Genomic DNA, 16,465 nt, shown 5'->3' on the forward strand with positions numbered 1-16,465 from the left:
ACTCCTAAACTTTTAAAAACTAGTGCAACTAGAGTCTTATCTTTTGCGGGATCCCATCAGTGTTAGGGACTCTCGTGCTGCCTGTACTGGCTTTTTGTAGTATACTTTATTCACAACTGTAATAGCATAGCTAAAACTAAAGTACTGAAAACTCTTTCATAGATTGCACCGTATTGTTTTGTAACACCTTTTGATCCAATCTAACACCTGTAATTTCGAGTAGTTCGATGTCGTCATTTGAATTGATTCGATTTGATCCTCACAGTGCCAGTTTCAAGCGAAAATCCTTTTCTTGTAATCGACTCTCTAGCGAAGACGTCATTCCAGAACTCCGAGGTGCTCATGCGCAGAGTACCTTATGATTCGTAGCCTTCCCAAAGTAACTTCGGCAAACCTCTCCGGAAAACTACTCGTTCAGTACGCCAAGTTCAATCCAAAGGCCCATACGGTGAACTTATCACGGAGGAAAGTATACGCTAGGGTGGTACATACTCAAGATTCTACAGGTTTAGAATTAATGATTCCGCTTTAACTTCTTTTCCTTGTTTGGATGTGACCTTAGCAAAGAATCATTTATTCGACTACCTTTTCAATCTTAATTATATACGACTCGTATACCCGAGACGATGATTGATGAACCATGTATGAATTCTAATATGAATTTCAGGACAGAGATTGTCTCCAGACAACGAATGATTGTACTACCATACAAATAAACTTAGAGGCCAAACTTAGAACTTCCCATCGATCAGGACAGGAGGTGCAGATGGAACAGAAGTACTTATTCTTTTCATGATTCAGGAGTATTCACTTTCGAATATGAATTTTGGGACAAAATTCCCTCTAATGGGGGGATGATGTGACAACTCGAAGTTTCTATCTTATAACAATCCCTGCATTCAATCAAAGTCAAACCCTCAATTTCTAAATTTTAGCAGTTTTGGAGTCAGTTTGAGAGTTCTAAAGCCTAGTACTTCAAGAGATAACAGGAGAGAGGATGACCTAGGGTTTATTATGCAAAAATAAGGTCTCAAAACTCCAAGAGTTTGGAGTTTACGGCCTAAAAATGGTGTTTACGGCCGTAAACCCCAAAGGGTATAAATATGACACTTAGTTATATTTATCACTTTTTCTCACTTTCAAGAACTAGAACATCAAAATCCTCTCAAGTATCATCACTAGATCTTCAAACTTAGTAAGTTTTCCTTCCTTAATTAGTTGATTTACTTCATTATCTAGTGTTTTTGAATGATTTCATCCATGAAATCTCTTCATTTGATAGATAATCAAGCATTCTTCAAAACACCAAGAACACAAAGAACATACACTAGTGTTCTTGGACCTTAAACACCCAATCAAGCTTCTAGATTATAAGTACACTTATCCTAGCTTTTTATACACTTGATTTGGACTTGTTTGCACTTATATATCACAAAGAAACACAATACCAAAGGTGTTTACGACCAAGACATGTTCTTGGGCCGTAAACCCTTATAAGTGGGGCAAAATGCACCCTAGCCCCTTCCTAAGCCTTGGAAACTAGCCTAGAACACATCCTTGAAGTGTATAGGACCTTAAACATCAAAGAAAAAATGTCCACATAGAGTTTACGACCGTAAACTCATGAGGAAATGGTCCTTAGGTCGTAAACTCTATAAAGGGGTGATATTGTGCCCCTAATGCTTCCTAAGGCTTGGACTTGATCATTTGATGCTCAATCTTGACTTGTAAGACCTCAAAACACCCAATGGCGCTTAGTACCATGATTTTACAGCCATAAACTCATGGGGGAATTGACCTTAGTCCGTAATCTCCATAAGGAGTGGTCCTTGGGCCATAAACTCCAATGCCATGCCATACAACCTTTAGATGCAACCCTTCGGTACCTATAGCACTTGAATCAAAGTGTTTCCATGTCCTAGGGTGTCTTAACATGGTTAATTAGTTGTGAAATGACTAATTAGATACATATGTGTTTCATTATATGTTAACTAGGACCATTGTGTGTGTTCAAGTCTCCACTTGACACTTAGCACCTTGTCTAACACTTCCGTACAATCCACTCACAACGTGTGAGTTCATACCCCCTTAATTAACCTTTTAAATGTTTTAAAATGCTTTTATGGGGGGAATACAAGTTGAATCATGATAGTTATTATATCAATCACACGTGATTAATAATTATCAAACTATGGATTTACTACGCTTTTAGCTGTTTTACTCAGTATACTACTTCAAAATGATTTCTCAAAACATCTTTTCATACTAAACTCTTTATCAAACTGTATTTCATACTATATCTTTCCTTTCAAACTCTATTACAATTGTGTTTCAAACAAGGGATTTCCTATACTTTAAAATGTTCTTATCAAACAAACTGCTTTCAAATCATTTTATAAACTGACATCAAGTCATAAATTCTTATTTATTAAACTTTTCAAAGGTTTTACCAAAAATTCTTTTATACTTTTATATTGTCAATTGCATGCCTATATATGTATAGTTATATAAGCAATGTTTAAAGGACTTAGAACTGCTAACTCGCTTTATTTCTTTTTCCTTGTTTGGATGTGTACTTAAGGTATCGGTTGGTTGTCCGAATATCGTCTAAATATTAGTTATATATTATGTATACATATATAGACATAAAAGTTCTATCAGTCAGTTCAGTACCTTTGGGTAGCAAAGGCATACTTTTGGTAATTCACATACATTACTAGTAACTATAATAGGTATAGTTAGGAAATACTATTTACTATTCCTAGTACAATTGTTAAAAGCATGTCTAGATATGTATAGGTATATAACTAATGTTTAAAGGACTTAGAACTGCTAACTCGCCTTATTTCCTTTTCCTTGTTTGGATGTGTACTTAAGGTATCGGTTAGTTGTCCGAAGGTCGTCTAAATCTTACTTATATATTATGTATACATATGTAGATATAATGGTTCTAATCAGTCAGTTTAGTACCTTTGGGTAGCAAAGGTATACATTTATATATTTGAGGCTACTTACTTACTATCAGCGGGTCTCGTTAGAAGACTACTTACTTACTTTCAGTGGGTCTCATTAGAAGACTACTTACTTACTTTCAGCGGGTCTCGTTAGAAGACTACTTACTTACTTTCAGCGGGTCTCGTTAGAAGACTACTTACTTACTTTCAGCGGGTCTCGTTAGAAGACTACTTACTTACTTTGAGCGGGTCTCGTTAGAAGACTACTTACTTACTTTGAGCGGGTCTCGTTAGAAGACTACCTACTTACTTTCAGCGAGTCTTGTTAGAAGACTACTTACTTACTTTCATTCGGGTCTCGGTAGATGACTCCTTTTATACTAGTAGAAGATATGAGATTTTCTAGGAAGTTCAAACGTTTACAATTACTTACAAACCTTTTCATTGATACTTATATAAATAATGACATTAAATACTTATGAATTCACCAGCTTTATGCTGATACTCGCTTTCAAAATAACTTGTATTCTCAGGTCACAAATAGACATGTACGACGACCAGGTTTTGTGAAGACGGAGCAGTCAAGACTCGTCTTTTATTTTGATTATTCATTATGTTGTTTTATTCTATGAAAGAACACACTTGTATTTAAAATTATACTATTAATGCAATGGATGATGTTGTTGCTTGTTTACTACTTTGCATTGTTATGATACTTTACATGACGTCCTCCGCCCTAGAATGTTTCTGCTGTTCTTGGTTTTGGGGTGTGACAAGGTGGTTCACATAATGTTCCAATGACATTATTTATTGTAAGAAGCATATGTTATGATTTCCTTTTAATTGTGACATACGTAACACGAGAAACATATTTGGATCCATTATAACTAGAAAGGGGGCCCATGCTACACATGGGTCAGGAGTTTTTTTGTTACTATTTGCAACTTTGTAATTAAATTGTTATTAAATATTACATCCTTCATTGGCTACCACAACTATCAGGTTTCACAATTTATGTCAACTGTTATGAATGTCTGAATAAGAATGCCAATTCTAATATGCCTGAACAGATAGATTCCTTATCATATTCATACCATATGTTATAACTTATAAGTGTGATTGTCTATATAAAATGAATGCTTTCCTGCCTTCTTCTTAAGGTTCTTCATGTAGAAGTCAAGTTCCTTCACTCCGGTGTGTACCTATCATATCACAAGACTATACTACAATAGATTTATGTATTTATGTTTAGCTTAATGCAAAATGAATGAATTAGTTAAGAAAATTGGAGAAAGCCATTGTGTTCCTTGTTAATTTAATGATCCAGTTGTCTTTTTAACAAACCATTTTACCTTTTTAGCAATGTACTTACAAAGTATATTTATATAACAAATCAACTTTTATTTCGTTTGTAACATTTGATAGGTCATCTTTTAACAAACCATTTTACCTTCTTCGCAAAGTCTTTATAAATTACATTTCTATAAATCAATTTTTGTTTTCCTATTTTTGCAACTAATTAGATCGTATTTTTAACCAACAATTATAACACTTTTTAGCAATGTGTTTAGAAAGTATATTCTTATAAATCATTTTTTTTCTTATTTTTGCAACAGATCAGATCATCTTTTTTTAACCAACAATTTTAATCTTTTTCAGCAATGTAATTGCAAAGTACATTGCTACAAATCAATATTTTTTGTCAACTGATTAGATCATCTTTTTTAACCAACAATTTTAACATTTCGTCTCTATACGACTTTCCCGTCACTATATTGGTCGGGAGTTGGTGCAGGAAAGTTGCCTCATGGTTTTTGCTTTCTAGGCTGGCATGAGATCGCTCCCACTTAGTCTCTAGTGTGCCTATCAAGGCGTCGACTCTTACTATAGCTTTGGCATGGCCCGACGGGCCGCTGATTTAAATGGGAAAATTTCAATTAAATTTCAAACACTAAATGGAAGCCGAACATGTTGCCAAATTAACAATAAGCTTGGCACAACATGTTAGACCAAAGTATGTAACAAAAAAAATGAAATTATAGAACATGGGAGACTTTCATACTTGATCTTTGGTATGTTTATGGATTTGATGCCAAAAAGAGGAGCTATAAGACATGGGTATTGAAGAATGCAAGATGTTGTTAAATAAAAGTCATAGATACTATCAAATTTGAGGGTTGCCTGATGAGTCCAATAGTCATTTCCTAGAAAAACCATATTTTATCAATTTTAATGGAATGCTTATTATAATAAGTAAACAAAAAAATATAGAAACTCTTCGGTGATATTAGGTGTTGATTGGTTTAGGGAAGGTAAAAATGATCTTTTTTTTATAAAACAATTTTAAACGGCAACAAAATCAATATTGAAAATAACTATTACTTCTAAACCATTTTAACAAAACCACAAAGATGATCCAATTACATGATCTAGAATTATTGTGGCAACCATAGGATGTTTAGACCAATAACCTTTTAAGACTTTGATCCCACTTTTTTGGGGAGTTTATCAAGATGGAAAAAACTCAAGAAAGATTTTTTCTATAATGTATCTAGCAACAAGTATGTGCCAACAAGAATGCTATTTTTCATCTTTTATGAAGTACTTCTTAAACCTTTAAGCACTTCTCACAAATAAGCACTACATGAGAATCGCTTCTAAGTACCAAATCTTCACTACACTTCAAAAGAGAGTAAGAGAAGGAGAGTGTAACAAAGCTATGGCTTTGTGACTTAAAGAAGAGAGATCAAAACAACTAGCACTAAAAAGAAACCTTACACTCTCTTATATAGTCTCACATATGATCTAAGCACCATACATTCTTTAAATGCAAAGGTATGGTGAGTTATAGGCATGAAATATGTAAGAATAAGTCAATCACTCAACCTAAACTCTTACGTAGAAGAGGTATAACCAACTTTATGAAAGAGAGTGGCTAGGATCGACTTTCACTCCACCTTATTTCTTTTATGTACATGTTAGAGTCTAGTGAACTTCGAAGTGTCTAAAAACTTGTACACAACATATTAAATCATACGATATAAGTTAATAGCTAGTTATATTCTCTAAAAATATTATTTTAAAAAAATAATAATTTTCCAAAATTATTTTCACAAGATAATAGTTTCTCCAAATTAAATATAAAGTTGAATATATTAATTATTAATCAAATTCTTTAATAAATAATTAATAAGTGACAACTTGCTAAAGCGACCCTATAAGATCATATGTTATTGGAAAACATCATTCTAAATTGATTCTTGAGCACATAGATCCAACGTGTGTAACAAGGACATTGTGAAAGTGAAGTAAGTGATATGAGTTAGGTAAGATAGTATCCCTCATTTATATGGAAAGAATATATGGGTTGCGGTGACTAAGACATAATGAAAGATACAAAATTATTAATAGATGTGAGAATAACAAGGTCAGGAGGGTAAACATTGAGGTTTGAGGTGATTCTAGTATCTATATACCATCCCGAGTTGCTCGATTTATTTAGAGACATTTTGTTTACAAAATTAAGGAAATATCGTAGCTTGATAATGCCCATTAACGAACCACTGCTAAAGTGGAGTTTGGGTTGAACATGTGGTGATATAGACATGTTGTTGATGTTTCTTGGTATGGGCTGAAAAGACCCATTAGATGGATTTTACAAACAATAAATGTGGGTCGAGTGGGCTAGTGAGCCTGCTGGAGGCACTGATGGATAATAGGCTACATACGACTACTAGATCGCAACAACGAGTCAATAAGCTTTGGAGTAATACATTACGTTTCACAAAAGGTAAGGAACCAAACTATGGTTGGGATTAGTATTGGGTAAGAAAATCGACAATATAGTCCCTAAACTAAGAATTGTGACATCGACTGATGTGTTGCATGGCCGATGGATTGGTGGCAACATACTTCTCCATATTGACGGATTTCATTACTTCTTCCTTCATCCGTTCTTACATTATTGTCTATGGGTTCGTCAGTGGTGTTTTGGCATTCAAAACAATTGAAGATGAAGGATGGTCATAGTAGGACAGTTGATTGTGATGGCATATTTAAGATATTTGCTATTCTTTAAAAAGGAACATAGAAAGACTTCTGAGAAATTCAATAATAGAGACCGATGTCGAGTTAGGCTCGTGATGTAGTAAAAGTTGGGAGACAAACCATTAATAATGTAAATGACAATATTCTTTGAGGGATATGAGAGTAAATATTGTCAAGCATTTTAACTATGGTTTTCATATAAGTGCAATAATCAATAATTGAAAAGTCTCTAATGACAATATTCCTTAACTTGATGTCAAGTTGGATGACTTTGACATCTTTGTTGTCATGAAATAACCTTTTAACTGTCTCCCAAATTTGTAAGACCATCACTTTTCCATATTGGTGGCTCATCTAAAGGATTGAGAACTCATGTGTAGCATCCTAAGTTTTGTCATTTGAAGTCCCTGGGCATAAAAGGGTAAAGTCATGAAGAGCCTAAGTGCTAATTTGTAATTTTAGGTCCAGGGGGAGTACGTCGCGCGTACATATGGGTATGCAGGGCGTACACTATGTATGCTAGGCATATTTATAAATGAAGGAAACCCTAATATCTCGGGTGGGGGGCTATATAAACGTCCTTATGGTTAATTTTCTCTCATCATTATCAGCCTCCATTTTGCACAAATGTCCCCAAACTCTAGTTCTTGTGTGAGAGTGTGAGTTGGTGGGTATTTTGAGGTCTTGGAGGTAAAGGCATTGCACCAAGAAGTTGGAGAAGAAGATTGGCTTGAAGATCTGAAGTTGGTGTGTGTTTTAGAAGTTCCAAGAGGTAAAAAGCTTGGAACTTTATTTTTGTATGAGTTAGATCTAGTCATTTTAACTTCATGGAAGCATTCTTGTCCCAAAAAGTCCCAAAATGGTGCATGTCATGATTTGGACGAGATGAGCTATCCTTTCAGGCTCTTGAAGGGGTTATGAGTGTTAAAAATGAGGTCCCAATGACTTAGGTACCCCATAAATGCATTAGGAAGGTCTTAATGGATTAAGACCTTAGATTAAGAGCTTTCTGGACGTCCAAAGTGATAAAGTTCGAGACTTTATGAGTCCTAGGAATATTTGGTCGATGGATCTGAAGTTTGGGCTTAATTGCTTAAGCCATTAAGCACTTATGAGAGTTTTTGTTCGGCTCGTGTACGCCCCATGTAGGTAGAAGTACGCCACACGTATCAGGTCAATGGCCCGTTTTCCAGTCAACAGGAGTCGAAGTATGCCCCACGTACCAGAGGGGTATGCCCAGCGTACGTCCTCTGTTGGGGGTTTTTGATATTGGGCTTTGAGTTTGGACTGTCTATGGACTAGTTGGACTTGGACCTTTGCTGGACATTATGGGTAAGGTGTTTTGGGCCAAGTCTTGGTTTTGGATCTTGGAAGTAGGCCCAATTAGGTAGTTGGGCCCAGTTTGGAAAGTTGGGCCAATGTTGGCCCTTATTATATGGACTTGGATCATGGGTTTGGTTTTGGGCCTTAGCCCCAAATTAGAGGAAACCAAATTGGCTATTATTGTATGAGTGATTCTTGGTCAAGATTTATACTCCCGTGTGTTGACTCGTTATTTGCTATTCTGGATAGTTCGGGATTGTCGGTGAGATGGTGGTTCGGGAATCTGCTTCTTCAGTTTAGATCGGCATTTCAAGATGAGTTATCCTCACTATATCAACAGGGTCTAAGGCACCAAGGCCGACCCTTTTTCGGATTGTATACTTGTATTGGTTTGATATGCGTATTGATCTATTAGATCGGCGTCCTAGTAATTAGGACGGTACTATGTTAGTGACCTAGTTTAGGTCGGTATCCCGGTATATAGGATGATACTATGTTAGTGACCTGTTAGGCCGGTATCCGAGATAGGATGTTGCTATGCTATATGATCTATTAGTTCGGTTTGTTATATATGGAATGTTATGTGATTATATGTTATATGTGCACATGGTTGTTTGTTTGGGGTTGGGTTGAGTCGGGTCCTGCTTTGTGTTGTAGGCCAACATACCCAAGGCGGACCGGACAGACTGTAGACCCAGAAGGGTACATTGTCAGGCCGAAGGCCCGACGAGCGGTCCGGATAGGCTAAAGGCCCCACTAGGGCGGTCCAGACATGCCGAGGCTCAGAGAGTGGACCAGATAGACTGAAGGCCCGGTGCGGTCGGTCCATTCATACTGTAGACTCAGAGAGTGGACCAGGTGGATTAAAGGCCCGGGGCAGGCGGACCAGTCACTCTGTAGACTCGAGATGCATGATTGTTCTGTGCTTGTTATATGATTTTTTATGGTTATTTGAGGTTGGTATTTTTGGGGGTAACTCACTAAGCCTTCGAGCTTACATTTATCGATTATTGTTTCAGGTTTGGCGGATGACTGCGGAAGGGCGAAGGCATGACTGTACACTTTCCTCGATTTATGATTATGATTTATGGGAACTCTGATATGAAACTGTTTTGGAATCCTTTTTGTAATAACTATTGGCATTTTAAATGTTTTTAAAAGTTTAAATGTTGGCATGATTTTATGGGTGTTACAAGTTGGTATCAGAGCCTTGGTTTGAGTGAATTAGAGGAACACTCGTGTGAATCCAGTCTCAAATCAAGGAAAAAGATTTTAAAAATGATTTCAAAATGGTTTTCAAAGTAAGTAAAGGGGGATGCAGAGTGTACGATCAGCCTGAGCCAGTAAGTAGACCCCAAAATACCATATTGTTATTTGATATTACAGTTTGTTAGAACAACATGCTAGTACTAGGCTAGGGATCTTCACGAATTGCATGATAGAATTGCCTGATTACATGATGCATGATAGAATTGCCTGATTACATGATGCATGATAGCCTAAGGTTTTCCTTATATGAAATTGACATCATTACTGTAGTTATTTAGTGTATGCATCACGGTTATACACAATTAAGATCTTATAGCCTGAGAATGTTTGATTTGGCCTTATGTTCTGCTCTTGTATGATTGGGGGCTTAGGGTAGGATTGGATATTCAAAAGTCTATAGGGTCCAGTGTTATGTACGACTAGCAGACACTAGTGCTATAGGGTTGGTGGAAGTTTCATGGGTAGGTTGTGAGAGGCCGGGAGGCCAGTTATGAGGTATCAGTGTTGCAGAAATCGGCCTTGGCGGCCAATTAATCAGCGATTAATCGCTTTGCGGCCTTAAACCGATTACGATTAGGGTGCTTGGCAGAAATTGGTCAAAATAGGTCAAAGTCGGCCTTGGCGGTCCTTGGCGGTGTCGGCGGTCATAGGCGGGAATTTTCTAAAAAAATTCAAAAAATTTTAATTTTGAAATATTACAGCAAAATTTTAAATTTTTCAAAAATTTAAGCTTTCAAAATTTAAAATATTAAACTAAAATTTTCATAATTTTAAAATTTTAAAATTTTAAATTTTCAAATACTTAGTTTTTTATATAGGGAATATGAATTTTTTAAATGATTTTATTTATAATTAAGGGTCTGCGATTAATCTCCGATTAATCCCCGCCTAGTTCGATTAATCGCTTATCACCAGTCGACTACCGAGCTACCGCCGACCGATTTTTACAACCTTGTGAGGCATTAGTTCCCTCCAGGGGTGAGGATTGAGCGCTCGGTATAGTTGTATATATTGTTAGGGTGTTGTGGTGATACTTGAGACAAATATGGGTAGGTGTGGAAGGTAGTATGGGCCCGTACTACTAAAAGCACATGACCCATACGCGTAGCAAGGAAGTCACAACCCCTAGGGTTTGTTTGAGAGTTGGTTCCCGTATTGTTATATGGAATATCTGATGTTTTCCTGGTATATTTCAGCATGGTAGTTACAAGGCGGTTTGTGACCGGATCCGAGTCAGGATCAGGAGAGGGAGATCAGGATGCACCAGTGCCCGAGACCGTTGTTCAGATGGGGACGGATGAGTTGGACGCCAGGATTCGAGAGATCCTTCATGATGAGGTTGCCACTATGTTTCGGGCACAGCTACCAGAGATGTTTGGGTCAATCAAGACCACCATGGTTGAGTACTTTGATGAGTGCTATGCAGCCTTTTCGGAGGCGGCTGCCGCGACATCTACTGCAGCTGTATCAGCAGCAGGGGTGGGAGCCGGTTGGGCTTTCCAGTATCGGGACTTTGATAATACGAAGCCCCCGACTTTCGATGGGATTTAGGATCCGATCGTGGCCATGAGGTGGCTGTATAACGTGGAGGGATGTTTCTTCACATGCTCTTGTCCTGCTGAGGTCTGGAGCAAAGGATTGGTGGAGGTTGATTACTGGATCATATTCGGATGAGCAGCGTGTTGCGGTTACTTGGGATCGATTTCGGGATATGTTCCTTACCCGTTACGTCCCGCGAGTTGAGCGGGAGAGGCTAGCGCAGGAGTTCTTGGATCTGCGACAGGATTCAGAGTCAGTCACGGAGATCACTCGCATGTTTACTGAGAGGGCGATGTTTTGCCCCGAGTTTGCTTCGGAGCAGGCTTAGATGACCCGATATCTAAGTATGCTCAAGACAGATATCAGGCAGTTCGTGTCCACGCAGAGATGTGATATCTTGCAGGAGGCTGCCAGACGGCGTGAACTTGAGATTGAGTTATAGTTGTGAGAGCCGAGGCAGACCCCGGTACAGTCGCAGCCAGCGCCAAAGTGGTCCAAGACTGTTGATTCTAGGGTTGAAGGACAGAGCGGCCGCACTTGTGAGAAGTGTAGGAAGGGTCATTCCGGAGTTTGTAGGTCCAATACCGACAACTTTCATTCCTTTTTCCTTCGCCTACTGTTACATTGTTGTCTATGGGTTCGTTGGTGGTGTTTTGGCATTCAAAACAATTGGAGACGAAGGATGGTCAGAATAGGGTAGTTGATTGTGATGGAAGATTAATTTCAGACATATGCGATTCTTCAAAAAGAAACATAGAAAGAGTTTTGAAATTCAATAGCAGAGACTGTTGTCGAGTTAGGCTCGTGAGGTAGTTAAAGTTGGAAGACCATTAATAATGTAAATGACAATATTCTTTGAAGGACATGAGAGTCAATATTGTCAAGCATGTCAACTATGGTTTTGATACGAGTGCAATATTCAATAATTGTTAAGTCCCTAATGAAAATATTCCTTAACTTAGATTTCAAGTTGGATGACTTTGACATATTTGTTGTCATGAAATAACCTTTCCACAGTCTCGGAAACTTGTTTGACCATGATTTTCCACTTGAGGATCATCAAAAGTAGAGATTGATAAATCATTTTGTACATTCAAAACTTTAAAATGGAGTGATGGAAACCTACGCAAAATGTCTCAAACAGTTCATTCGTGGTTGAGAAAGTTTTGACAAAAGAAGGTTATTTCCACATTTGTTGGTAAAAGCGAAATTCACAGCCACCACCCTTGGCTGCTACTAGGATATACTTCTACAAAAGGTTATTAATTCTTCCGCCAACAATTCATATTGAAATTAAAACTTTTATGATATGGTTGTTGAGACTCATTTTACCATTTCTCCAAGCTAGTATACCGTCCCGGAAAAAACTAAATTAAGCCATGGGGCACCATTGAGTCCAAATATGGTGGTCATGAGCAGTATAAGTCATCAAAGGCTACTTTGAAATTAAGGTGGGTAGGGGTAAAGGGGGTTGAATAAGATAGATATGATCAACGAGGTACACCGCCCTACAACTCCTAGTAGGTCCCTTATATTACTATTTCACAAACCCCCTCACGTACCTTTGCTTTTCAATGAACAATCAAGCATCGATCCTACTTGGACCCCAAGAAAGAAAGCACATAAACACAAATCGACACATTCTCTTCAATATTATTGGGCCCGGTAACCACGAGCTCACTGGAATGCCATTGATGGATGGTGATTAATCTATAAACACCACCATTCATTCGCTACCTAAAAGTAATTAAATCGAAATTTACACCAACTCTTTCTTTCTGCCTACCACTTCTTTTGCTATGTCCCCAACTATAGGTGCAGAAAGGAACCCGTTATTATCTTTCTATCTTATTGTAATCTTACTTTGACTAACTATCATCACACAACAAAAAATCCCGGGAGATTAGTAAAAAGGTGCCTAAGAGGCCATTTATATGACAACATCATTAAAGGCTGTGATAGTGTGTCTTTAGAATCTCAACCACCAATCACATTATAATATGTGCATGTGCACTTAATTAGTGCAATATGTTAATAGGCCGGCAATAAATATATATCCAAAATGCTTTAAAACACTCACAAAAAGATGGGTACAAATTCATGCACACACGATTATATAATCTAGGATGAGCAAAAGCAACAAAATCTTCAAGTAATTTATATATGAAGTTGGTGCAGGTATAAGAAATTACTTTTTCTTTAACTTTATTACACTCGATAATCTTTTTTTAGTGATTAACAAGCGAAAAACTGACTTAGAATTCATTTAAAATAATACGTTGGCATAATATGTATTTATAGCAGAAAATACGAATTGAAGTTCCTAAATACAAAACTCTCATCCAAAAATCATTGATTTCAGTAAGTGGTAATCTTTACATTAATGAAAATGATCACTCAATACTGATAGTGTGCCTGCCAACACTAAAAAAAGGGTGTTATCTTTTTATTTGATATATTTTATTGTTTCTTTTGTGGCACATTGGGAGCATTACATGCTGTCTGTATAAGCATTAGGGTGCAACCCAGTGAGACAAAGCTGCATATAACATTAATTGGGTCAACATATAGAATCAGGAAAAAGATAATAAGATATGATAATTACAAAGTTAGGTATATATAAACACCAAATTGTTAGGCTTTTAGTCTGGAAACAGATCAATTTTCCATAATCTGGATATATAGCGTTTGGCACAAAAGTAAAGTTACCTATTTTGTAAAGTAATTAAAGAGTACATGTCCAGAAAGACAGTAGCAGTCTCTCAGTATATAAGGCCAATGAATAACACAACAGAGTTACTGACTTCCTCCTAACTTCAATGATTGAGATTAAAAAGTTGGGTGATGTTGCTTAATTTAAGTGAAAATGGGAGGACGAATATCCCGTAAAAAAACTTGCCATATCAAACAAATAGACAAATTAAATTATGCACCATATCAAGTGTTCCCTTTCTTGCATTTAACTCCCTTTAATTTCAGATGTGTTTGTTATAGACAAGCTTTTCTAGAACTATTTTGCACATATTAGAGATTGAGACAGGGTCTTGTTTTGTTCCATCGACATCAATATAAGTATATTCACTGCATGCAAAACACAAGTCCAATACATATTAAACTCGGTAAAAGTAAAACTCGGTGTGTTTTGTCATGTTCTATCACACATATATAGCAATGGGCCTTAATGGACTGATATGACTTATTAAGTAGACATATGGAAACTTATTTGGAGAAATGGTTAAGGGTTACGAATCTCTACCGCAACAATATAAAAAAATTAATACCAATGAACTGGACTTCCTGTGGACATTAAACTATTATGTCACTCACCTAATATTGGATCATACATGAATAGAACAACTATAAACTTTAACTAATCGAAACCTAATATTAATTAGATTCAAAACTAATATATAGGTTATCTATAATAGGGTCAACATAAATAGAAGCCTAGAGAGAGATGAACTCAAGTGGATGATCCTGCCAATAATCCGAGACTCCATCCTGGCCCATAGATGCTACATAGGTTGAAAAGTTGGGTTAACTTTTTTAGTTAAATACCGTATAACCTGGGAACATGCACTTTTTGCCAAACAAACACTTGCTATTAATTATAATCTTCTATAAACTCCTAATCACATCCTTCTAAGTTCTACCTTTCACTTTATACTAAAAGATGTCATATCTTCAAACTTCTAACTCACAAGATGAACCAATGTTGCAATATTCTTATTATCTTCACCAAGACTCAGACTTTCTCTACACCCAATCAATTGATTCAATTCCAGCCATCGCATCACAACCCCATCATCCATATTACCACTGCATCTCCACAATCAAATGCAACAACGCCTACATCTCCTCTCTTGTCATTCATGGAAACTTGCTATACACCGGTTCTTCCAACAAAGAAATCCGTATATGGAAACGCGAATCCTTAACAACATCACATAAATTCGATCAAGAATACCAAAGTGACAGCATCATGATCACAGGAGAAGGTGCAATAAAGTCACTCATCGTTTCTTCCGACAAAATATTCAGCGCCCATCAAGACCACAAAATCCGTGCATGGAAAGTCGAGGGGCAAGATCGGAAATTAACACACTTAGCCACACTCCCAACGTTTGGAGATTGGGCACTTAAGCTTTTAACACCAAAGAACCACGTACAAGTGAGACGCCACAAGACCTCCACATGGGTTAATCATGTTGATACTGTATCAGCACTCGCCTTGTCCAGGGACGGTTTGGTCATTTACTCGGTGTCATGGGATAGGACACTAAAGATTTGGCGAACAACTGACTTCAAATGTGTTGAGTCTGTAGCTAATGCACATGATGATGCAATAAACACTGTTGCGATATCGAGTAATGGAGATGTTTATACAGGATCCACTGATAAAAAAATAAAAATCTGGAGGAAATCAGCAGAAAATCAGAACCACTTTCTGGTTAATACACTAAAGAAACACAAATCTGGGGTTAATGCATTGGTGTTAAGCAGTAATGAGATGGTTTTGTATTCGGGTGCGAGTGATAGGTCTATTATGGTTTGGGAGAAGAGTGACGATGAGGGTAATATGGTAATAGTTACTATTCTCAGGGGGCATTCTAAGTCGATATTGTGTTTGAGTGTTGTGTCGGATCTGGTGTGCAGCGGGTCGGAAGATGAAACTATAAGAATTTGGAGAGGAATGGGGAAATGCTACTTTTGTTTGGCTGTATTGGAGGGGCATAAAGGTCCAGTGAAGTGTTTGACATCTGAAGTAGATGATGGTAGTTCATCTGATACATTGGCTTCTTACTTTATCTACAGTGGTGGCTTGGATTCTGACATTAAAGTTTGGCAGATTTTCATCCCTTTATGCTAGAGGAGTTTCTTTTTGTATAATCACTTTTCTATTGTATGTCATATTGGGAGCCATATCTTTTTTATTATTTGATCAGTTTTGTATTAGATGAGATTAAATCATGAATAATTATGAATATGGATGTGATAATGATTATGTGAATACAATACCAATGGGTTTATAACTTTGTTACCTTGACTAACAAATCACCGCATGAAGCTGTTTCTAACATTCGAAAATCGAAACCGCTATTAATGACATTAATTAAAAAAAATTAGAGTAGCACCACATGAACAAAATGTATAATTTATTTTGTTCTAATAATAGTTTTTCTGTAATTCCTTAATTATTAGTATAAAATCTTTAAATAAGACAATATTGACCGAACTCCAACTTGTTTCGACCCATCACATAAGCTATAGTTCATTTACATATTTCTCTTTTCTTATAATTGGCTTTACTATATCTATAAACCATGGGTTAT

At 36.8% G+C, this 16,465-nt stretch overlaps 1 protein-coding gene across 1 annotated transcript; it reads left to right on the forward strand.

Annotated features, from left to right (window-relative positions):
* Nucleotides 1–14,773: 14,773 nt before the first annotated feature.
* Nucleotides 14,774–16,119, forward strand: LOC145100336 (protein JINGUBANG-like). The gene has a single exon (XM_079037649.1). It carries the CDS (start codon nt 14,806–14,808, stop codon nt 16,000–16,002), a length of 1,197 nt encoding a protein of 398 aa, XP_078893775.1. The 5' UTR covers nt 14,774–14,805; the 3' UTR covers nt 16,003–16,119.
* The last annotated feature ends 346 nt before the right edge of the window (nt 16,120–16,465 follow it).

The sequence above is a fragment of the Lactuca serriola genome, chromosome 4 (assembly GCF_051521515.1).
Source record: "Lactuca serriola cultivar US96UC23 chromosome 4, Lser_US96UC23_V15, whole genome shotgun sequence".
In the NCBI taxonomy this organism is placed as follows: domain Eukaryota; kingdom Viridiplantae; phylum Streptophyta; class Magnoliopsida; order Asterales; family Asteraceae; genus Lactuca; species Lactuca serriola.